We start from the raw sequence: 23,153 nt of genomic DNA on the forward strand, positions 1-23,153 counted from the left end.
TGCTTTGTACCTCTCTGTGTGTCTGACTGTGTCTCTCTCTCTGTCAATCACTCTGTCCTCTTGCCTCGCAAATGAATAAACAAGGAAAAAAGGAGCCACACAAGCAATGCCAACACAGAAACCAACGTAGGAAAAGCCCAGCTAGATGTAAAGGAGAGAAATTTGCACATAACCTGGGGGAGGGTGGCAAGCCTAGGATGACCTAGTGTTGGGTCCGGTTTGAGACCCTCTGCAAAACAACTCACAAAAGGCAGGCTGGATGCAACAGCAAGAGGATTTTATTACCAGCTGGCTGGGGCTCTTCCCGGCACCTACGATGTAGCACAGTGCTGAGGCAAGAAGCCCCGTCCCTCCCGCTGCCAGCATTTTTATGCACACAAGTAAACAAGTACATACATCACTGCACACATAGGCGAGTTCCTTATTCCTTATATGGCAGTTACCTAATTTTATGCATTTTATTGGTGCATTTGAGCAACTTAGGGGCTAGGCATCATACAGGAAGGCGGAAGAATCTAAAGTCCAGGAAGAGTTTCACTCCCGCACCCTTAGGCCTGTCTTTTCTGGCTTAAAATAAAGCCTGTCATGGAGGAACAGCGGTTCTCGCGACAGGTCCTGAAAGCTCGTAAGACCAAGATTTTAATATGTTGCCTCGTATTTTATATCATTTAATCTTAACATACTACATATTATTAAGTCTTAATTTTAAATGTACTTAATCTAAACTAACCTACAGTTTGAATTAATTACTCATAACTGAACTCCACACTAGGACTTACTGGGACGGCTGTGACCAGGTGGGGTCGGAAAGCAGAGAGTCCAGCCCCAGCTTCTTTCAACACCAGGTAATAGCATCTCTGACTTATGGCCTTTGATACCTGGGGTCTCTGGCACCAACACAGATATAGGACTACATCGGCGATAAAGGCTGGGATGACCAGGAGCTATCTGGGCGACTCGGGACTCAGAAGCAGAACACTTCTCCCTCTCACAGTGAGCCCCTCCCACCTGCACTCCTCCTGCCAGTACTCAGTTCTTGGAGATCAAGGCCCAGCCCACAGCCCATGCTTCCTCCAGGCGGAACAGCAGGGAAGCCTGAGTACAAGGAAGGGTGCCATGTCCTAAACTCTGTCCCTCTTGCTGCCCCGCTCCTTCACACAGAGGCTGCTAAGAAGTGTTACAGCCCTGCAGCTCTAGAGATACTGACGGTAAAAATAGGACACAGGCTAGGTCACACCACCTGGGGCCACCGTTGCTGGGGGCAGACAGCTCCTCATCTCTGATTTTCCACTGTCTATGGGAGACCAGAAACATATTCCCTAAGTACACAATGAAGAGCTCTCTACAGAGTATGGATTGTGCAACCAAACCCCGCAGGGGAGCAGAGCTCCGAAGCACACAGAGACACTCTCCAAACATTTATTCAGTTGACATCTGAAGCCTCCATACTCCGTAATCCCTCAACACAATGTAGGGGGTTCCTGAATGCAGCCAATGGGGTATTGAGTAAGAGGGACTGGGTTGCTCAGAGAGGGCTGTGTGGTTGAGGCCCTCTACTGACAGGTGACCCTCACTGGGGTACAGGGAACCTTCTCCACCGCAGGCAACTGAGCCAGAGGTGGAAGCCAGGGCCTTGCAGCTCTGAAGGGACCTGGCTATGCTCCTTCATCCCCTCCGAGCAATCACCACGCTAACTAGTTTGACAAAAATCTTAGGCCAGAGCCCTGAAATCAGAGGCATGTATAGGGCTTGTTTCACTGTTGATGCTGTCTCTTCTTTGGTAGATACTAAGACGTCGGCAGCCATCTTGCTCCACCTGGCAGCCTGCTTCTAGATGGGCTTAGTTTACCCCCTCTTTCCCAAGTAAATGCAGCCCACGAGTAGGGTTGGCCAAGACAGCTGGTGACCAGGACACTAAGCCGGATATTTTGTAGGCCCCAGTCTCCCTGCCATGGTCTAGAGTGTGGACCTCTTCAAGGTCAATCAATGCCAACTAGATTTTGAGGAAAGGATATTGAAATAGAAGAGTGGATCGGGTGAGAAGTTTAGTGCGAGTCTCGGAAATTGGAGAAGAGTAGGCTGCAGCCATTACGAGGTCCCCAGGATGTGTAGGGACAGCACCAGACACAGGCTTAAAATGAGGAAGGCAGCTGAGTCCAGACAGCTGGCCAGACTCAGGTGCCTAAAAATCCAGTCCTTGTGGTATCCAACTTCTGTGTAGACTCCAGGATAGCCTTGGCGACCGCAGCCAACGCCCCAGCTCACAACCCCCACCTGGATCCATGTTTCATTATACTCACAGACCAAGGGCCCCCCAGAATCTCCCTGAGGAAAGAGAAAGAGACCAACAGCAGGTTTGGAACAGACCCACATCACAGCAGGGTGTCTACACAGCCAGATGCCGAGGAATCAGGCACATACGGGGCACCCTCAGGCTCCCCAAAGATCCTGCCAGCCCCAGATTTCTGTGAATATGAGAAATGAGAACTAAAAAATTCTAACTAAAAGTGTATCTACTCAAAAACTCATGCTTCATAAAGCAGACTATAAACAAACAAAATGAGAAAAGTGTGTGCCCAAGCACACGGCCTGTTACACAGAAGGGGCTGAAAACGAATGTGCGTTACTGTTATCTCTTGCCCGATTCACCCTGGCCTTGTTCCCGTGCCACCAGCATGGGGCAGCGACAGCTCTTCTCTCCTGAACGGTCAGCTCAGGCTAGCCCAGGAGAGTCTTGGTGACTATGCTCACGTCCCACTAACTTGAGAAGGGGTGAGTGCAGGGCTAGACAATGGCCATGCCCTACTGCCAAGGGATGAGGAAGCTTTAAGGAGATGAGCGTAACACACAGCAGCACTGGGCCAGCAACTGACCTGACAGGCATCCTTTCCTTGGGCACTGTAGCCACAGATAGACCCCAGTTTGACCAAATCAGTGCGAGTTGACAGCTTGTTCTGGAGCATCCCGTTACACTGATCGAAGTGAATAATTCTTAGTTGAGATTCCTGAAGTTCAACTGGCATCTGTGAACTCCCTACAGAGAGGTCATTTCTGTAAGTAAGTCTGCACCATGACAGGACGAGAGCCCCTGGGACCCACGCCGGGTCCTAGCCAGGGGGCTCACACACAGCTCCCTCCTTGGGGGTAAGCAGGGCAGTAATTATGGTGCCCCTGTGACACAAAGGGAACTCGGGGCCAGTGTTCACACTGAAAGAGGGAGGGCAAGAGACAAAATTAAGAGAGCAAAAGGAAGCAGCCGGTGTGGTGCTGCAGCAGCTTCAGCTGCGACTTGCAATGCTGGTACCCCAAAATCTGGTGTCCAGTTGAGTCATGACTGCTCTGTTTCCGACCCAGCTTCCTACTAATGTGCATGTGAAGGCAGTGGAAGATGGTCTGAGTGCCATCTGACACCCACATGAGATCAGGACAGAGTTCAGGGATCCTGGCCAAGACCTAACTAGGATGGACATTTGGGAAGTGAATAATTGGACAGAAGGTCATTCTCCTGCTCTGTGTCTCTGTCAATCTGCCTTTCATTTTTTTTTAAGTTATTTATTTATTTGAAAGAGTTACACAGAGAGAGGAGAGACAGAGAGAGAGAGAGAGGTCTTCCATCGCTGGTTCACTCCCCCAATTGGCCGCAATGGCCGGAGCCACGCTGATCCGAAGTCAAGAGCCAGGAGCTTCTTCCAGTTCTCCCATGTGAGTGCAGGGGCCCAAGGAGTTGGGCCATCTTCTACTGCTTTCCCAGGTCATAGCAGAGAGCTGGATCGGAAGTGAAGCAGCTGGGACTCAAACCAGGGCCCATATGGGATGCCGGTGCTTCAGGCCAGGGCGTTAACCCACTGCGCCACAGTGCTGGCCCCATTCTCTGCCGTTCAAATAAATAATTCTTTGAAAATACACACACACACACACACACACAAGGAAGAATACATGGGAGAGAAATTAGACCTTGCCACCCTGAGAAAGGATGACCAAGTGACTGCCACTCTGAGTATCAATGCTAATTGTGACAGCTCTGAGCATCAGTAAAGCATTTTTACTAGGGCCAGCACTGTGGCATAGTGGGTAAAGCCACCGCCTGCAGTGCCAGCATCCTATAAGGGTGCTGGTTCAAGTCCCACCTGCTCCACTTCTGATCCAGCTCTCTGCTATGGCCTGGGAAAGCAGTAAAAGATGGCCCAAGTCCTTGGGCCCCTGTACCCATGTGGGAGACCTGGAAGAGGTTCCAGACTCCTGGCTTCAGATCAACTCAGCTCTGGCCACTGAGGCCACCTGGGGAGTGAACCAACAATGGAAGATCTCTTTCTGTCTGTCTCTCTCTCTCTCTCTCTCTCTGCTTCTGCCTCTGCCTCTCTGTAACTTTGCCTTTCAAATATATAAATAAATCTTAAAAAAAAAAGAAAAATGAAGATGACAACCAAAGATATAGTAAAAAAAATCTTTACCTCCTAAAACAGGGCCCCAGGCTGTCATACAGGTAGCACCAGCAATGTAACAAACCCAGCCTCTCTCTAAGGGGAAGAGGCCCTGCAGAGTTGCTCTGTCTTGGCCTTCTCTCCTTGGAGAAAGACAGCCCACCCTATTGGGGCAGGTACTTCTAGTGAGGGGCAGCTCCAGAGGAAACACAGCCCATCACCCCCAAGCTGCAATCCCCTCTGGAGAGAACCCACCATACCCGGTGCCCGCACCCAAGGTCCTGCACGGCAACAGGAATCTTAATTAGAAGATGACCCCTGCAGCGTCTGCTCCCCCATCCTCTCATCCTCCCAGCCCACCTATCACCCCTTTTCCCTGCTTGGGGCTGGAGGGCTGACCCAGGCCACCAGGCTGCCCCACCACAGCCTGCTGCTGGGCAGTCTCACCGTTCTCTGACAGCTGGCCCCATCCCGTGACCCAGCACAGCGTCCCAGCTTTCACTGTCAGAGACTTTTCAGGGAGGCACACGGGCTGGATGTACGAAGAGAAATTCACGGAGTAGGCCAGGCGAAGAAGGGCCAAGTCATGAGTCATAGATGCAACTTCGAAATCTTTATGGATGATGATTTTCTGAACAGGGACCACGAGTGCCTGTTCTGAAGAACCGTCCAGCATTCGGTCTCCCAGCTGCACCATGTACTCTGCGTATCTGTGGGGACAGACTAGAGATCCTGGAGAGGCCACACTCTCCGTTTCCCCACATCCAGTGCTTCCCAGCCTGGCTCTGCCTTCCCAGGACAGCCAGCAGCCACCTCCCCCTCCATACCGCCGCCCCTCCCAGGACCCCTGGGCACTCCAGGCTGGGGGCTCCACGTGTGGGCCCAGAACAGCACCAGTAGCATCACCTGCAGACTTGGTAGCAATGCCAAATCTCAGGTCTCACCCCAACTGAACAACTATGGGGGCATCACCCCCTTTTTTCAGATGAAGAGGACGCTCAGTTGGGAACACAGCGGCTCCTGGATGACAGATCAGGGACACACACTCGGTGCCACACTCACCTTAATATGCAGTGGGCCGCAGTCAGCACCCATCTGCTGGCGATGAGGGAGCCGCCACAGAAGTGGCTGTATCCAATCCGCAGGCTCACCTGCCAGGGCCACCTCCTCTCCGGGGCCGGTGCTCCACCCACTATCTTCATGGTTCTGTTGCCGCACGCTGATTGGCTCAGTAAAGAGAGGGCACTGGACGTGAAGCCGCCACCCCCACCCCACCATCTCCGCCCAGGCCGCCCAGGGCACAGCAGGTTACCCTCAGGGAGCTCCCATCTCTCGAACCCCGCACCACAGACCTGGCCCCACGCAGTACCTCGAGGAAACAGCTCCTCAGGCAGAGAGGTCTCCGCCTGCTCCAAGTCTTGTCGCCCTGTGGGTGCTGACCTGACCCGGGGTCCCGCAGGCCCAGCCGGCACTGGAGACCCCGGAGCTGCAGTGACTTCCGGGATCCTCAGGGATTTCGGGGGTCCCGGGGGTCCCGGGGGCTCTGGGCTCAGCACGGTCACCCCAGATTCCTCCTTGGCTCGGTAACCCACACCTGCAGAAGAACAGCCCAGCGAGGAAGACAGGAGAGCCCGGCGCCCCCTCGGCCTCCTCCTCCTCCTCCTCCTCTTCCTGGCCTGCGGTGCCCGCCACACCCCCACCGCCATCCCCACCACCTTCCGCGTCCCCGGCCCTGTGCGCCGCCCGGCCCAGCCACGTCCTCTCCCCGCCCACCCAGGGCCTCACTGAGCACGGGCTGAGCCAGCTGGAGCCACAGCAGCAGGCCCAGGGACAGGCCCCCGCGGGGACCCTCTAGGGACGCCATGGACACCTCCACAGCCTCCCTTGCGCCCCCTGGCGGCGGCGGCGCGCACCCCTGCGCTCGTGTAGGAGGGAACGCGGGGTCAGGGGTCATGGGAAAGCTGCTCCCCCAGAATTCCACAACCAGCTGTAAAGGATGGGACTCGGAATACGTGATTGATCTCACGGCGCTTCAGTGAAGAGATTACCCCGCCCCCAGGAAGCCTCACACACCAATTTCATTAATAATTCTACTTATTTTTTTCTGGTAAAATAAAACTGATACATAAATCCACATAAAACAAATTTAAACCTTAAGCATTATAAAGAGACAATACTTGTGCCAAGAAATGGAATCATTCTATCCGCAAGCCTCTGTATCCTCAAGTGAAATCATCAGTATCACATTTATACAGTTACTTGCTTGTGTGTCTTTGTGGTGTTACCACACAAAACCACGTCTCAGGAATGGACACTTTAGTTTGTATTTAGCATACCCTTTTTACATTTTTACGTATTTACATGCATTTTTATTTGAAAGGCAGAGACAGGTCTTCTATCTGCTGGATCACTCCACAAATGCCTGCGACAGCCAGGTCTGACATAGGCCGAGGTCAGGAGTCTGGAACTGCTTCTGGGTCTTTCACTTGAAGTAGGGACTCAGTGATGCCTGGATGTTTTCATATGGGGAAGCTGCTGGTTTTTTTGATCATGTTGGCCTGGATCCACAAATTCACTGGGAACTGAAACTAGTGATCCCATAATTCTATCACTTCTCTCCCTGATACATTAGAAAACTTTTTATAAAGATCACGCACTTTAATATATTTCCTTGCACTGCAATTATTCACTTACTATGGTATATTAGAAAATCTGACCACAATATTTTGCATATCCATTCCCACCCTCGGGAAATATGAGCTGGCCTTGTGACTTGTCCTCACAATGTGGTAGAAAGAAGGTGGTACAACTTCTGAACTCAGCGTCAAGAGGCACTGTCGCTTCTGTTTCCACCCCCTTGGACCACCTGAGACCTGAGTCCACCAGCTCTAGCCTACTGCAGAGTCAGAGGTCCTTCGAGGAAACTGAGGCACCCCTAACAATACTCCCACATCACCACTCACAGGTGAGCAAGGCCTTCGTGGTTCACCATGGCTCTGGAGCAGCTACCGGCTGAATGCAGCCATGGGAATGAGCTCAGACCAAACCCTCAGAGCCGCCCAAATAACCAACACAATGGTGAGAAAAGCAGATGGATCTCTCCAGCACAGGAGGTGTGTTTTACAAAAGCATCACAAGCGCCAACCTTGCACGTAATGGAACCACTGCTCCTAGGGTAACACCGCGCGCTGCCTGTGAGCGTCTGCTGTCGACATTCTCACCAATCAACACAGGGCCGTGCTCTGTGTGCTTTCCTCACTGAGCGCCACCTCCTGATTCATCGCACGCGTGGCTCACATCACCACACACAACCCTGAGCAAACCTGACCTGACACACCTACTTCCTGCATGAGACACATCCCAGCCCTTTGGTGCCTAGGAATACTAAGCAGCACGACAGCAGGAGGCTTGGGGGCCTTCCAACCAGGGGAGGACCCCAGGAAGTACAAAAGTGTAAAAACTGTTATGTAGGAAATGACAGAAAAAGACACTTGTTCGTGATATGAGTGGAGAAAGGCAAACAAAACACCTCATGGCTCAAGCTCACTAGGAACAAAGAATTTAAACTTTCTCCTGCCCTGGGCATGTCCACAAATGACCACAAAAACACTCTACTGATTAGAGATTAAAAGGAATTTCAGCCAGGCAGTGGATTCGCAAATAAGAATCCTGGAGTAAGGAGTAAGGAGGCTCAAGCACAACACCCTGGGTTGATTTCGGCCCCGACCTTGGGTGACTTGCTGCACAGCACATCACTGAGACGCTTCCTGAAGCCGGGGGTGTCCCAGCTCTTGCCAGGCAGTGTCTTAGTGGGGTTCCCAGGACTCCGACTCGGAGAGGGCACTGTGTGCAAGGGAGGAGCTGAGCCACAAAGCAGTGGCACTGAGGTCCCAGCTGGTCCCACAGAGTCCCTTCCAACTTGTCCTAGATTGAGGGAGAGACTGGATCTTTATTTGCCTGCACGCCAGATAGTTACCATGGGCACCTCCGGAGGAGGAATCCATTCCTGCACCCAGGGCACTTTCTGTAATGGGTGCGGATGTGATTTGCTCACAGATGTTTCCAGGAGGCGGGGTGATGTGAATCTCTGCCTGTGGGACAGAGCTGGAACTCCACACCCCACACCGGTGCCTCTTCCGGTGGGGTCCTGAGCCAGTCTGTCCTGACCCCAGGAGTCTGGGAAAGCTTCCTTGCTCTCTGCTGTGACATGACATTTCAGGCCCATTTCACACAGACGTGTATTTTTTTTTTTTTTTTAGCCACTTCTCCAAGAAGCCCATTTCTTCTGTGGGGAGACAGATCTCAGACCACAATCTGGACACTACAAACACTCACTGCTGTATGTCACTCGCCCCTAGAGACTAGTGGCCCACTGGCTTGTGTGTCTGACTGTTGTATTCCCTCTTCCAGATTAGAATATTCTTAGTAGGACTGTCTGCCACTTGACCGCTCCTTCTCACATCTCCTGTCTCCCCCAGAGGCTGCTTCTACCCAGCCTCCAAGCCCTTTACCTAAGGGTCCTCCTAATGACAGCCCCAACTTGCAGTCCACGTTTAATTTGTGGCCTCAGACCTCTGCGTGATTAGTCAGTAATCCACACGTATTTGTTAAGACTCCTAATAGCTGCGTGGCCCTTAGCCTACTGTTCTCTGGGGTCCACGCCTATCCTTCCTGCTGACCATAGCTATTCTCAGTGACAATATGTTGGAGCTGATTCTGAGTTCCTTCCACCAAAGCATGTGCTCTAACATATGCAGACCAAAGGGCACCCCATCTGCAACCCTAACTTTCCAGAGCCTGGGGCTTCTCCTACCACGGGGGCTGGAACCTTCCCACCCTGTTGTGCTCTCTCCTCTTCTCTGAGGCAACCTGGAAAGGAATGGGGCAGAGCATGAGCTGAGAGGGCAGCGAAGGAAAGCAGTAGGGAGACAGAGGTCGTGTGAGTACCATTACCCACTCCATCATTCATTCATTCTCCATATAATTCCTAAACTGCTCTGTCCATGTTGGGAGCTGGAAGACAAAGGATAATGAAAGAATGGACACATTGCCTGACCTATAGGAAGAGACTGTCCATCCAGGACCTACATGGCCAGGGACTGCATGTCACATGACCCAGCGCAGTGAAGGCCAGAGTGGCTCACGGGGGAGGCCAGGCTTGTTCTGGGGGCTCATGCAGCACAAGTACCAACAGAGAAAAGGGGCAGCTAGATGCACAGGAGAGAAAGCTGCACGTGACACTGAAGGTGGGCGGCAAGCCTTGGGGCCTCACCTCTGCCTAATGGTCACCTCTCCATGAAGGATGTGACCCAGGACTTACTGGGACAGCTGTGTTCACATAGGGCTGGAGAAGCAGAGGTTTCCTGTCCCAGTCTCCCTCAGGCAGCAGGTAGGGCAATCAGACCGAGGGCCTCTGATATCTGGGAGCTTTGGCACTTATCTAGACAGATGTATGTGCAGGAGACAAAGGCTGGGACGACCAGGAGCCATCTGGGTTATTCAGACTAGCCAAGAACTCGGAAGTAGGACCCCTTTTTTTCTCTCAGTGGGCCTCTTCCACCTTTTCTCCTCCCTGTGGGTACTCAGTTCTTTGAGGTCAACGCCCAGCCCATATCCACAGAATGCCCCAAAGGCAGAGCAAGGAGGCACAAGGACAACAGGGTGTGCGATGCCCGAAACTCTGTCCCTCTGCTGCCCTGCTCCTCACACCGGAGGCTGCTAAACGGTGCCACAACCCTGCAAGCTCTAGAGGTGCTGATGGAGGAAACAGAACACAGGCCGTAGACAGCGCTGCCTAGGGCCACCCATCAGACCTGCTGGGGGCAAACAGCTCCTCATCTCCAATCTCCTACAGTCCACTGCAGACCGGAGTGTATTCCCCAGGTACACAGTGAAGAGCTCTCTAGAGGATGGTTCATGTAACCAAGCCCCCGCAGGGCAGCAGAGCTCAGAAGTATACAGGAGACACTCCTCAAACATTTATTCAGTTGACATCTGAAGCCTCCACACTCCATAGTGCCTCAGCACAACTTGTACATGTGTGTTGGACCTGGGGGCGTCCCTGGATGCAGTCAATGGTCAGAGGAGCCAGACTGGGTTGTGTGGCTGAGACCCTCTACTGACAGGTAGCTTCTCACTAGGGTACAAGGGAACCTCCCCAGCCACAGGCAACTGAGCTGGAAGTGGAAGTGAGGGCCTCCCAGCTCTGTAGGGCCATGGCAATGCCTCCATCATCCCCTCTGAGCAATCACCATGCTGACTAGTTTGACAATCTCTAAGCTGAGTGCCCTGAATCCAGAGCCAGGTCGAGGGTTTGTTTCACTGCTGATGATGTCTCTTCTTCAGTGGATGTTCAAGATGTTAACAAGCCATCATGTTCCACCTGGCAGATCAGCTGGCCCTATAGCATAATTGGTTCATTCCCTCCTTCCTGCCAGGAAGAGCACAGCCCCAGTCTAAGTGTTGCTGAGGTGGGTAACACCTGCTCCAGGCCGGGACACTTCACAGCCTCATTCTCTCTGACATGTGTGGGTCTTCACAGGGTCAATCAATCCCAGCTAGATTTCAAGGAAGGGCGTTGAGATGGAACGGGAGGTTGGTGGGAATTTATTGTGAAGCGTGAGATTAAGAAACAGGAGGGGAGTGGGCTGGTGTGATCACAGGGTTGCTAGGGAGCCCAGTGGCAACACCAGACACAGGAGTAGGACGAGGAAGGCCGTTGAATCCAGACAGGAAGCTTGATTCATGTGTCTTTTGACCCAGTCCACATAAAAACTAACTTCTGTGTAGACTCCAGGATAGCCTTCACGACCACAGCCAACGCCCCAGCTCACAATCCCCACCTGGATCCATGTTTCATTATATTCACAGACCAAGGGCCCCCCAGAATCTCCCTGAGGAAAGAGAAAGAAAGAAACGGCAGGCATGGAACAGATCCACATCAGAGCAGGCCGAGAATGCTGGCAAGGCGCTTGAAATCAGGCACACGTGGGGGCATCCCCATGCATTCCAAAGGAAATGCTAACCCTAGATTTCCATGAATATGAGGTAGCTGAATTTAAAATTTTTAATAAATAAATATTATGTACCTGCTCAAACAAGACTGTTCCAAAAAACTGAATATAAGCCAAGAAAAGGCACTTAAGTCTGAGATAATAGCAAGTCAAGTGCTCGCCCAGGTACATTGCCTGTGACACACTAGGAGGCTGAAAACATGGAACTTGTACCACCAGTATCACCTGCTGGATTCACCCTGGACCCACCCTCGCCCCTACCCCTCCAGGCAGGGACAGCCTTTCTCTCCTGGAGGACCAAGTCAGGCTAACCCTGACTCTCCTCACTTCTCACTAACGTGAAGAAGGGTGAGTGGAGGGCTAGGCAATGATCCAGGCCCTACTGCCTGGGGATGAGGAAGCTTTCAGGAGACAAGTGTAACACAGGGCCCAGTAACTGACCTGGCAAGAATCCTTTCCTTTATCACTATAGCCACAGACAGTCCCTTTCCTGACCATGTCATTCTTAACGTTCATCAGTCTCTTGAGTAACTTATTACATTCCTTGTAACGCATAATGGTTAAGTCAGCCTCCTGGAGCAGCTTTGGTGCTTTATCTGGTGCATCTGAAGAAATAAAGTAGTAGTGAGTTGATCTACGTAAGGATGGGACAGAAGTAGCCAGCATCCACTGCTGCATTCCAGAACAGTGTGTTCAGTTATCTTCATAGGCATTTCATATTGTCCCCATCGGACCCTGGAGGAAATGAGGCCAACAATAACAAGGGTAGAGGAGGCTATAAGATCCCAATCAAGACAGGAGATGTACAAAGAGCCCAAGGGAGGGAAGGCAAGGTCTTCTCAGCCTGAGGAATCAAAACCAAGCATCTCTCTGCGTATCACTACAGACAGTGAGAGAGACAGAGACAGAGAGAAAGGTCTTCCTTTTTCTGTTGGTTCAGCCCCCAAATGGTTAATATGGCCGGCGCGCTGCGCCAATCCAAAGCCAGGAGCCAGGTACTTCCTCCTGGTCTCCCATGCAGGTGCAGGGCCCAAGCACTTGGGCCATCCTCCACTGCACTCCCAGGCCAGAGCAGAGAGCTGGACTGGAAGAGGAGCAACCAGGACAGAATCCGGCACCCCAACTGGGACTAAAATCTGGGGTGCCAGTGCCGCAGGCAGTGGATTAGCCAAGTGAGCCGCGGCACCAGCCAGACAGTTCATCTTATCCTAAGCTGAAATCCACCCTGGAGAGACCACACTATGCTTGGCACCCAAGCCCCCAGGTCCAGGCAAACGAACATAAACACATAAACTGCTGTGACATTATTCCCTGGCAACATCTTCTCTACCCTCCTCCCTTATCTACCTGCTAGGAAAATCTGCCTCTCTGCCCCTTCTTCCAGTTTGTAGGCTGACCCCAGGGCACCAGGTAGCCTCAGAAGTTGCTATAATCTTGCTTCATAGCCTCACCTTTTTCTTCTAGTTTGCCCCATCCAGTTACCCAGCACGTCGTCCCATCTGGCACCAAGAAGGTCTTTTCCGGGAGGCACACAGGCTGAATGTGTGTGGAGTAATTCACAGGGAAGTCGAGCAGAGCAAGTGCAATGTCATTGGAGATTGTTCCCCGAGTACTATAATCACGGTGCATAACGATGTCTCGGACAGGGACCACGACTGCCATGTTGGATTGATGATTGACGTCTATATCTCCCAGCTTCACCGTGTATTCCATAAAGCTGCAGGGAGAGCCTGAAGGATCTATATGCTCCCCCACCACTCCCTCTCAGGCTTCCATCCTCAGGCCAGCTAGCAGCCACCTCCCCCTCCAAACCACATCCCTTCCTGGGACCCCCGACCACTCTGGCCAGCAGGGCTCCACATGCAATCCCCAGCCCAGCAGCATCACCACTTGGGGCTTGGCAGTAATGCCACTCCTCAGGTCTCACCCCAACCGAACAACTACGGAGACCCTACCCCCTTTATCAGATGAGGGGGAAGGAGTCGACAGAGAGATAGGACTGGCTGAAGGTCAGCAGGTCAGGGACCCACATTCTCAGCCCCAAACACTCACCCAAATATGCAGTGGCCAGCAGTCAGGACCCACTGATGGGCAATGAGGGAGCCTCCGCATACGTGTTTATCGTTGACCTGCAGGCTCACCTGCCAGGGCCACTTCCGCTCTGGGGCTGGCGCGCCACCAACTATCCTCAGAATTCTATGGCCACATCCTGGAGCAGGTCAGTGAAGGAAGGGAGCGAGAATAAAGCACCTGCTCCTTGCCACTCACTACCACCACCAGGGCCGGCTGGTGCTCAGAACCCTAAAAGCAAGGCCACATCCCCTCCCACTCCGCAGGGCAGCTCTGTATCTTGCAGGACTGGTCAGAGAGGACCTGGGGCCTCTCAGATCTCAAGGGCAGTTGGGTCCACTCAGTGCCCCACCACCACCCTTCCAGGGCAGGGTCCCACCCCCCTCAGGGCAGGCCAGTTGCCAGAGGCTGGCCGTGGCCCTGAAACATCACCTGAAATCATTGTCCCTGGAGTACTGTCCCCAGCCGATGCTGTGTCCCTTCGTTTTGCATGAGCATTATAGGAGTCACCTGGAGTAAATGCCAAGGAATCGGGGCGTGCCAGGGGTCCTGGGACCTCTATGGGGAGCGACTCCCACCAGCTCGCTCCGGGTCCGCCGACCCCTGAGGGGAGAGAAGGGGAAGATGCCCCCGCCCCTGCCCAGGGCGCTTGGGCCTCGCCGAGCCGGAGCTGAAGGAGAAGCAGCCAGGCCAGGAGGCCCAGCGAGCTGCAGCCAGCGCACGCCATCGGCGCTACAAGGAAGCCCCGCTCCTGGCGCTCCCTCGCGGCGGCGCGTGTCCCTGCCCGGTGCTGGCGGGAAATGCGCCGGCCACGTGGTCGGGGCGGGGCCGGGCAGGGCCGGGCGGGGCCATAAAGCTCCCAGCTCTGCAGGGTCGCAAGCCCTCCTTCTCAGCCAAGGGGCACCATCTAGGCAGTCAGCGTTCCCTGGCCTCGTCCCTGGCCGGAGTGACAGCTTGCGAGCAGGTGCAACCTCGCCGACCTTTGTTCCAAAGAGGTGAGTGCACAACCCCCTTTGCCCCCAGGCTTATATTGGGCTAGGTCTTTCCCAAAATTCCCTCCCCGACTTGTGTGCAATAAAAATTGAAACTCCTGGAGTGCAGTGGAGGGTGGCCCAAGTCCTTGGGTCCTGCACCCCATGGGAGACCAGGAGAAGCACCTGGCTCCTGCCATCGGATCAGCGCGGTGCACCGGCAGTATCGGCCACTGGGGGGTGAACCAACGGAAGGAAGACCTTTCTCTCTGTCTCTCTCTCACTGTCTAACTCTGCCTGTCAAAAAATAAAAAATAATAATAATAAATAAAAATTGAAACTCCTTAACATTACTAACCACGCGATAGAGATACTACTGCCTTTTTGAAAATCAACATCCACATTAAAAAAAAAAAAAGTTTTTCAACATCATTAGCCATTAGGAGAACGCAAATTAAAACCACAGTGAGATATCTATATATACTATATACCAGCAGACTGGCTAAAATAAAATTTAAAAAAGAGTGAATACATCAAATACTGACAGAGGTGCAGAGATAATGAATCATCCATACATTGTGGTGGAAATGTAAAATATCATAACCATTCTGGAAAACAGATTTAAAGTTTTTTATAAAATAATTATGCAATTACCATATGACCTAGGACATTATACCAGAGAAATAAGGATTTGTGTTTGCATATACTAAAAAAAAACGAACCAAAACAATGTTTATCTTTAGTCACAATAGCCAACATCTAGGATTGACCCCGTAGTAGACATCTTTGCTTACCATAGAAATAACACATCCTAATCCATGGAACCTGAGAATATGTTACCCTACATGGCAAACAAAAATCAAACTAAAGAGCCAGCATTGTGATGTACCAGTTTAAGCCACTGCTTGTGACACCTGTGCCCCATATGAGTGCTGATTCAAGTTCCAGATACTCTACTTCCAATCCAGTTCCCTGCTACTGCACCTGGAAAGTTAGTCCAAGTGCTTGGGCCCCCTGCTAGGGAGACCCAGATGGGGTTCCAGGCTCCTGGCTTCAGCCCAGCCCAATCCTGGCTGTTGTAGGCATTTGGGGAGTAAACCAGCAGATAGAAGGTCTCTCTTTAGGGGGGGGGGGTCCTTGTCTATATAATTCAGGATTTCAAATAAATACAGCACCATGGCTCACTTGGTTAATCTTCCACCTGCGTCACCAGTATCCCATATGGGTGCTGGGTTCTAGTCCCAGCTGCTCCTCTTCCAATCCAGCTCTCTGCTGTGGCCCGGGAGGGCAGTGGAGGATGGCCCAAGTGCTTGGGCTCCTGCACCTGTATGGGAGACCAGGAGGAAGCACATGGCTCCGGATCAGCTCAGCTCTGGCCGTTGCTGCCATCTGGGGAGTGAAACAGTGAATGGAAAACCCCCACCACTCTCTCTACCTCTGCCTCTCTATAAATAAATCTTTGAAAGGAAGGAAGGCAGGAAAGAAGGAAGGGAGGGGCCAAAGGATTGAAGTCAGTAAGAGATATGAGGCCCAAAGTAGAGGTCAGAGAGAAAGATTTGAAGATGCCACACTGCTGGCTTTGAAGATGCAGGAAGAAGCCACAAGTCCAAGAACACAGGCAGTCTCCAGACACTAGAAATGGCAAGGAAACAGATTCTCCCCTAGGGCCCGCAGAGGGGACACAGCCAGCCAACCTTGACCTTGGGGTTTCTGACCTTCAGAACTCCAAAATAATAAATTTGAGTAGCTTTAAGTCACTCAGTTTATTACAGATGTAATAAGAGGCTAATGCAAGTCTAGATGTCCTTCAGTGCGTGAATGGTTAAACTATGGTACACATATACCACGGAATACTACTTAGCAGCTTATGTGCAGCAGCTTGAATGGACTTCCAGGAAATTACCTGGATTGAAAAAAAAAAAAAAAAGCTAACCTTGAAAGGTTAGATGCTGTATATTTACTTTTATATAAAACTTTCAAAAAGATAAAACTTTAGAAATAGAAAACAAAATCATGGTTGCCCAGAGTTAGAGAGATACATGTGCTACTTTTATTTTTCTTTCTTTTTTCCTTTTTTTTTTTTTTTTGACAGGCAGAGTGGACAGTGAGAGAGAGAGACAGAGAGAAAGGTCTTCCTTTGCTGTTGGTTCACCCTCCACTGGCTGCGGCCAGCATACCGCGCTGATCCAAAGCCAGGAGCCAGGTGCTTCTCCTGGTCTCCCATGTGGGTGCAGGGCCCAAGCACTTGGGCCATCCTCCACTGCACTCCCGGGCCACAGCAGAGAGCTGGCCTCGAAGAGGGGCAACCGGGACAGAATCTGGCACCCCAACCGGGACTGGAACCCGGTGTGCCAGCGCCGCAAGGCGGAGGATTAGCCTATTGAGCCGTGGCGCTGGCCCATGTGGTACTTTTTTAAAAAGAGATTTATTTAATTTATTTGAAAGGCAGAGTGACAAAGAGAGAAAGACACAGCAAAAACAATATCTTCCATCTGTGGTTCATTCCCATAAGACCAAAACAGCCAGGACTCGGCCCAACTGAAGCAGAAACCTGGACCCTGTCCGCGTACCCCACATGGGTGTGGCAGGGACCCATGCACAGGCGCTGTCTTCCACTGCTTTCCCAGGCACGTTACCAGTGAGCTGGTCAGAAGCAGAGTAGGCAGCCACTTAACCTGCTATACCACAAATGCAGGCCCCTACACGAGGTTTTGAAAAGGTCACACAAAGAGTAATACTCTGGTAATGAAATTGTCTGTGTCTTGACTATGGTGGCAAATATCTATACACAGAATGAAATTATATAGAACTTTATACACACACATTCTCACCAACTAGTGGGGGGGGCGGCAGTGCTGTGGTGCCATACACACACACACACACACGAGATATAGATAGATAGATAGATAGATAGATAGATAGATAGATATAGATAGATAGATAGATATAGATAGATAGATATAGATATAGATATATAGATATATACACGATACCTTTCTAGTAAGTCTTGAAATCCAGCAGTTCTTCTCTGTGTTGGTTATTCTTGATCCTTTTTATTTTATTCACATACATTTTAGATTAAGCTTGTCAATTTCTACAAAAAGCTCCAGCTTGAAAAACATGAGACAGGCATTTGGCACAGCAGTTAAGATGCTGTTTGGGATGCCAGCATACCATATCAGAGCACCTGGCTTCATGTCCCAGCTCCACTACAGACCCCAGCTTCCTGCTAATATTCATCCTGGAAGGCTGCAAGTGATGGTCCAAGTACTCGGCTCCCTGCCACCCACGTGGGAGACCTGGATGGAGTTCCAGACTCCTGGCTTTGTTGTGGCCATCTGGGGAGTGAGCCAGCAAATGAAACATATATATATATCTCCTTCTCTCTCTCTCCTTCCCTCAAACTCTGCCTTTCAAATAAATACATAAATCTTGTTTTTAAAAGTATATAAATAGTAAGAAACTGAATAGAGTCCAGAAATAGGCATAAAAATGTACAGTAAGCTAATATTGTAAACCAATGTGCATTTTCAACAAATGAATAAACATTAAAGATATGAACAAGTATACTTCAATCCCTTTATCATTCCATACACAAAAATTTTCTATAGACTATAGACCTACATATAAAAGTTAAAACTATAAAGCTTTAGAAAGAAAAACAGAAGAAAAAATTTTGCATCCCCCATTTAAGAAAGGGAACAAAGCCAGTCATAGATTTTAAGCTCTAATCAAAATCTATGAAGATGAGGCTGGCGCTGTGGCACAGTGGGTTAAAACCCTGGCCTGAAGCACTGGTATCCCATATGGGTGCCTGTTCTAGTCCCAGCTGCTCCTCTTCTGATCCAGCTCTCTGCTATGGCCTGGGAAAACATTAGAAGATGGCCGAAGTCCTTGGGCCCCTGCACCTGCGTAGGAGACTCTGAAGAAGCTCCTGGCTCCTGACTTTGGATTGGCACAGCTCCAGCCATTGCAGCCATCTAGGGAATGAACCAGCGGATGGAAGACCTCTCTCACTGTCTCTTATCTTTCTCTGTAACTCTGTCTTTCAAATAAATTTTTAAAAAAATCTTTAATATATATATATTTTAAAATTAGCAATAAAAAACAACATCCTCATTACTTAAAATGGGCAAAACATTTGAAAAGATACTTCACAAAAGAAGGTATGCAGTTGGTCAGTGTTGTAGCACACTAGGTTAAGGCACTACTTGAGACACTGGCACCCCATATCAGAGTGCTGGTTAGAGTCCCAGCTGCTCTGCTTCTGATCCAGCTCTCTGCTAATGTTCCTGGGGAAGCAGTGGATGGTGGCCCAAGTACTTGGGTCCTTGCTACCCACATGGGAGACCCAGATGGAGTTCCTGGCTCCTGGCTTCAGCTTGGCCTAACTCTAGCTGTTGAAGCCATTTGGGGAATGAACCATCAAATAGAAAATCTGTCTCTCCCACTTTCTCCATCACTCTGCTTTAAAATAAATGAAATAAATTTTTTTAAATTTTTATTTATTTATTTATTGACAGGCAGAGTAGACAATGAGAGAGAGAGACAGAGAGAAAGGTCTTCCTTTACCATTGGTTCACCCTCCAATGGCCGCTGCAGCCGGCGCACCGCGCTGATCCAAAGCCAGGAGCCAGGTGCTTCTCCTGGTCTCCCATGCGGGTGCTGGGCCCAAGGACTTGGGCCATCCTCCACTGCCTTCCCGGGCCACAGCAGAGAGCTGAACTGGATCAGGGGCAACCGGGACAGAATCCGGCGCCCATTGAGCTGTGGCGCTGGCCAATGAAATAAATTAAAAAAAAAAAAAAGATATGCAAACAAGTGATTAATAGCATACAGAAGGGTACTAAATGCCATTAATCACAGGGAAATGCAAATGAAAACCTAAGTGAAACACCACTTCACACCTATTACAACTGATCAAAAGAAGTAATGAGTTTGAGTAGATCTACTCAGACGCTCACTTACTGCTGCTCAGACTATACAGCGGTATAGCCAATCTGGAAAAGTCTTCAGAAATTTCTGATTACATTAAACTTACATCTATTCTATGAACCTGCTGTTCCACTCTTAGGTTATTCCCAAAAGAAGTGAGACAAAAAGTCTTATACTAGCAGCTTTGTTCATAACTGGCCTAAAATCCAAACAATTCAATGTCAATCATCAAAACAATAAAAACTATTCCACAATAGTATTAAAGGTATGAAATAGAGACTGGCACTGTGGCATAGTGGGTAAAGCAGCCATCTGCGACACTGGCATCCCATATGGGCTCCAGTTTGAATCCCAGCTGCTCCACTTCTAATCCAGCTCCCTGCTATTGTGCCTGGGGTAAACAGTGAAAGATGGCCCCAGTACTTGGGCCCCTGCAACCCACATGGGAGACCTGGAAGAAGCTCCTGGCTTCAGCCTGGCCCAGCCCTGGCTGTTGTAGCCATTTGGGGAGTGATACAGAAGATGGAAGCTGGCACACTCTCCCTCTCTCTCTCTCTGTAATTCTACCTTCTTTTATTTATTTGAAAGTTACAGAGAGAGGTAGAGACAGAGAGAGAGGTCTTCCATCCACTAGTTCACTCCCCAGATGGCCGCAACCCATGTGGGAGACGCAGAAGAAGCTCCTGGCTCCTGACTTGAGATCAGCACAGCTACGGCCATTGTGGCCATCTGGGGAGTGAACCAGCAGATGGAAGACCTCTCTCTCTCTCTCTCTCTCTCTCTCTCTCTCTCTCTCTCTCTCCCCCCTCTCTCTGTGTGAATCTTTCAAATAAATAAATAACTCTCTAAAAAAATAAGTATGGGTGGTGAACCCACGGAAAAAGGAAGACCTTTCTCTCTGTCTCTCACTAACTCTGCCTGTCAAAAAAAAAAAAGTAAAAAGTATGAAATAATGAGATATATATGTATATATATATATATATATATATAAACAATATGTGGGAGAAAAGTCTAAACAAAAGGCACTCACTGTAAGATTCATTTTATATAAGGATCAATAACATGCAATTCTTATCAGTCATCAAGATAGTGGTTATCTCTTCAAAAAGATGACTAGAAAGGGACACCAGGAAATATCCTAGCGTGATAGAAATATTTATCATGATTCAGGCTGTGCATGGTAGGGTAGACATTTGTTAAAACTCATAAAATTGGCCGGCGCTGCGGCTCACTAGGCTAATCCTCCGCCTTGCGGCGCCGGCACACCGGGTTCTAGTCCCGGTCGGGGCACCGATCCTGTCCCGGTTGCCCCTCTTCCAGGCCAGCTCTCTGCTGTGGCCAGGGAGTGCAGTGGAGGATGGCCCAAGTGCTTGGGCCCTGCACCCCATGGGAGACCAGGAGAAGCACCTGGCTCCTGCCATCGGATCAGCGCGGTGCGCCGGCCGCAGCGCGCTACCGCGGCGGCCATTGGAGGGTGAACCAACGGCAAAAAGGAAGACCTTTCTGTCTCTCTCCCACTGTCCACTCTGCCTGTCAAAAAAAAAAAAAAAAAAAGAATCCTAAAAAAAAAAAAAAAAAAAAAACTCATAAAATTAGGACCGGCGCTGCGGCTCAATAGGTTAATCCTCCGCCTGTGGCGCCGGCACATCGGGTTCTAGTCCCAGTCAGGCGCCAGATTCTGTCCCGGTTGCCCCTCTCCCAGGCCAGCTCTCTGCTGTGGCCCAGGAGTGCAGTGGAGGATGGCCCAAGTCCTTGGGCCCTGCACCCGCTTGGGAGACCAGGAGGAAGCACCTGGCTCCTGGCTTCGGATCAGCACAGTGCGCCAGCCGCAGTGGCCATTAGAGGATGAAAACGGTAAAAGGAAGACCTTTCTCCCTGTTTCTCTCTCTCACTGTCCACTCTGCCTGTAAAAAAATAAATAAATAAAAATAACTCATAAAATTCTACATTGTAATCTATGCATTTTACTACATATAGCCTACACTCAATAAAACAGTAATACAGATATATATTAAGAGACAATAGTCATTCACCAACATAAGCTTTTAAGCTTATCCATATTAAGAAATAGAGGAGTTACTGGTGTTGTGGTACAGCAAGTTAAGCTGCTGCTTCTGATGCAAGACATCACATATGAGCCAGTTTGAGTCTCTGCTGCTCCAGTTCTTATCCAGCTCCCTGCTAATGAGCCTGGGAAGGCAGCAACAGATACTTGGGTCTCCACCAACCACATGGGAGGCCTAGGCTCCTGGCTCCAGCCAAGGCAGGCCATTGCAGCCATTTGGGGAGTGGAACAGAGCATAGAAGCTCTCGCTTGCTCTCGCTTGCCCTCTCTCCCTCCCTCCCTCCCTCCCTCCCTCCCACCCTCCATCTCTCTCTCTGCCATTCTGCCTTTCAAGCAAATAAATCTTTTTAAAAAAGAAAAGGAGAAGGAAGCAATGAGCTATGTGGAAGTATAAACAAAAATTAATAAAATAGAAATTACTTTAAAATGTGCACAACAATCCAGAAATAAAACAGATACCAACTGAATTAGTTAGAATGAAGTTTTTCTGAGTTAACTGAGGCACAAGATGACCATGGATTAATCCAAAGTGAACCTGGTTTCTTTGTTGGATCAAGGGCTGCAGTGGCAGTCCTACCAATTCCTTCTACGTCTACCAATTCCAGTCAACGTCCTTCTAAATGGCTGTTCTATACCCTTAGTATATTCTTCATGTCCCAAGATAACTGCTTAAGCTCTCGCTACCACATGTATAGTCCAGCCAAGAGAGAAGAAAGGGATGGAGAAGAGTTTGGCTGCCATTTAAGGACATTTCCCAGAATTCACCACCAACACTTCTGTTTGTATTTACTTGGCCAGAGTTTGCATCACACTTAAACTAAAAGAAATTTAGAAATGTAGTTTTTATTCTATTCAGTTATATGCCCAGAAGGAAGGGGAGGAAAGATGCACCCATGTGGGAGACCTGGAAGAAGCTCCTGGCTCCTGGCTTCGGATCGGCGCAGCTCCAGCTGTTGTGGCCATCTGGGGAGTGAACCAGTAGATGGAAGACCTCTCTCTCTCTCTCTGTCTCTACCTCTCTTTGTAACTCCTTTAAATAAATAAAATAAAATTTTTTTAAAAAAAGAAAATGAACCAGCAGACATGGTGAGCACCCCAAGCTATCATCTCCCTAAACTTGAGCCTTCTGATTAGAGCCTGATCAGAGATTTGGTGCTCAAGGCCCTACCTACAGGAGATGGGCAGAAACAAGTAGAAAATGGAGATTCGCAATTTGGGATGTAGTACTCTGATTGCTTCCTGCTTCCAATGTACCAGATACAATGACTAGCAAGCTCAGCTACAAAGCTTCATGGAGAAATATTGATGGCCATAAAGAGCTCAGGCCACAGAATCTAACTGACTGAAGCCACCTATCCAACACCCACTACAGTAGACAGGGGCCTGCCCTCTTACTCTGTGGTTTATACATCAGGGGTGAGCATGTGGTACAGGGGTAAAGTTGCTGCTTGGGATAACTGCACCCCACACTGGAGTGCCTGGTTCACATCCCCACTACTCCACTTCCAACCCACCTCTTGCTAATGTGCATCCTGGAAGGCAGCAGTTGATGGCTCAAGTACTTGGATCCCTGGCACCCATGTGGGAGACCCAAACTGAGTTCCAGGCTCCTGGCTTCAGCCTGGCCTGGGCATTTGGGGAGTGACAGCAGGTCTCTCTCCATCTTTCAAATAACATA

At 50.1% G+C, this 23,153-nt stretch overlaps 2 protein-coding genes across 2 annotated transcripts; both read right to left on the minus strand.

Annotated features, from left to right (window-relative positions):
- Nucleotides 1-1,646: 1,646 nt before the first annotated feature.
- On the minus strand, nucleotides 1,647-6,285 carry LOC133766226 (serine protease 44-like). Its single transcript, XM_062199946.1, has 6 exons — nucleotides 6,195-6,285; nucleotides 5,862-6,015; nucleotides 5,484-5,627; nucleotides 4,869-5,131; nucleotides 2,874-3,034; nucleotides 1,647-2,325 (listed from the first exon to the last, which is right to left on the minus strand). The coding sequence occupies exons 1-6, from the start codon at nucleotides 6,283-6,285 to the stop codon at nucleotides 2,089-2,091; spliced, it is 1,050 nt and encodes a 349-aa protein (XP_062055930.1). The 3' UTR covers nucleotides 1,647-2,088.
- A 4,741-nt stretch (nucleotides 6,286-11,026) lies between these two features.
- LOC133766892 (serine protease 44-like) lies at nucleotides 11,027-23,048 on the minus strand. Its single transcript, XM_062200713.1, has 6 exons — nucleotides 22,990-23,048; nucleotides 13,937-14,014; nucleotides 13,487-13,643; nucleotides 12,886-13,151; nucleotides 11,876-12,039; nucleotides 11,027-11,314 (listed from the first exon to the last, which is right to left on the minus strand). Exons 2-6 carry the CDS (start codon nucleotides 13,944-13,946, stop codon nucleotides 11,078-11,080), a joined length of 834 nt encoding a protein of 277 aa, XP_062056697.1. The 5' UTR covers nucleotides 13,947-14,014; nucleotides 22,990-23,048; the 3' UTR covers nucleotides 11,027-11,077.
- Nucleotides 23,049-23,153: the final 105 nt, after the last annotated feature.

This window comes from Lepus europaeus, chromosome 9 (assembly GCF_033115175.1).
Source record: "Lepus europaeus isolate LE1 chromosome 9, mLepTim1.pri, whole genome shotgun sequence".
Taxonomy (NCBI): Eukaryota; Metazoa; Chordata; class Mammalia; order Lagomorpha; family Leporidae; genus Lepus; species Lepus europaeus.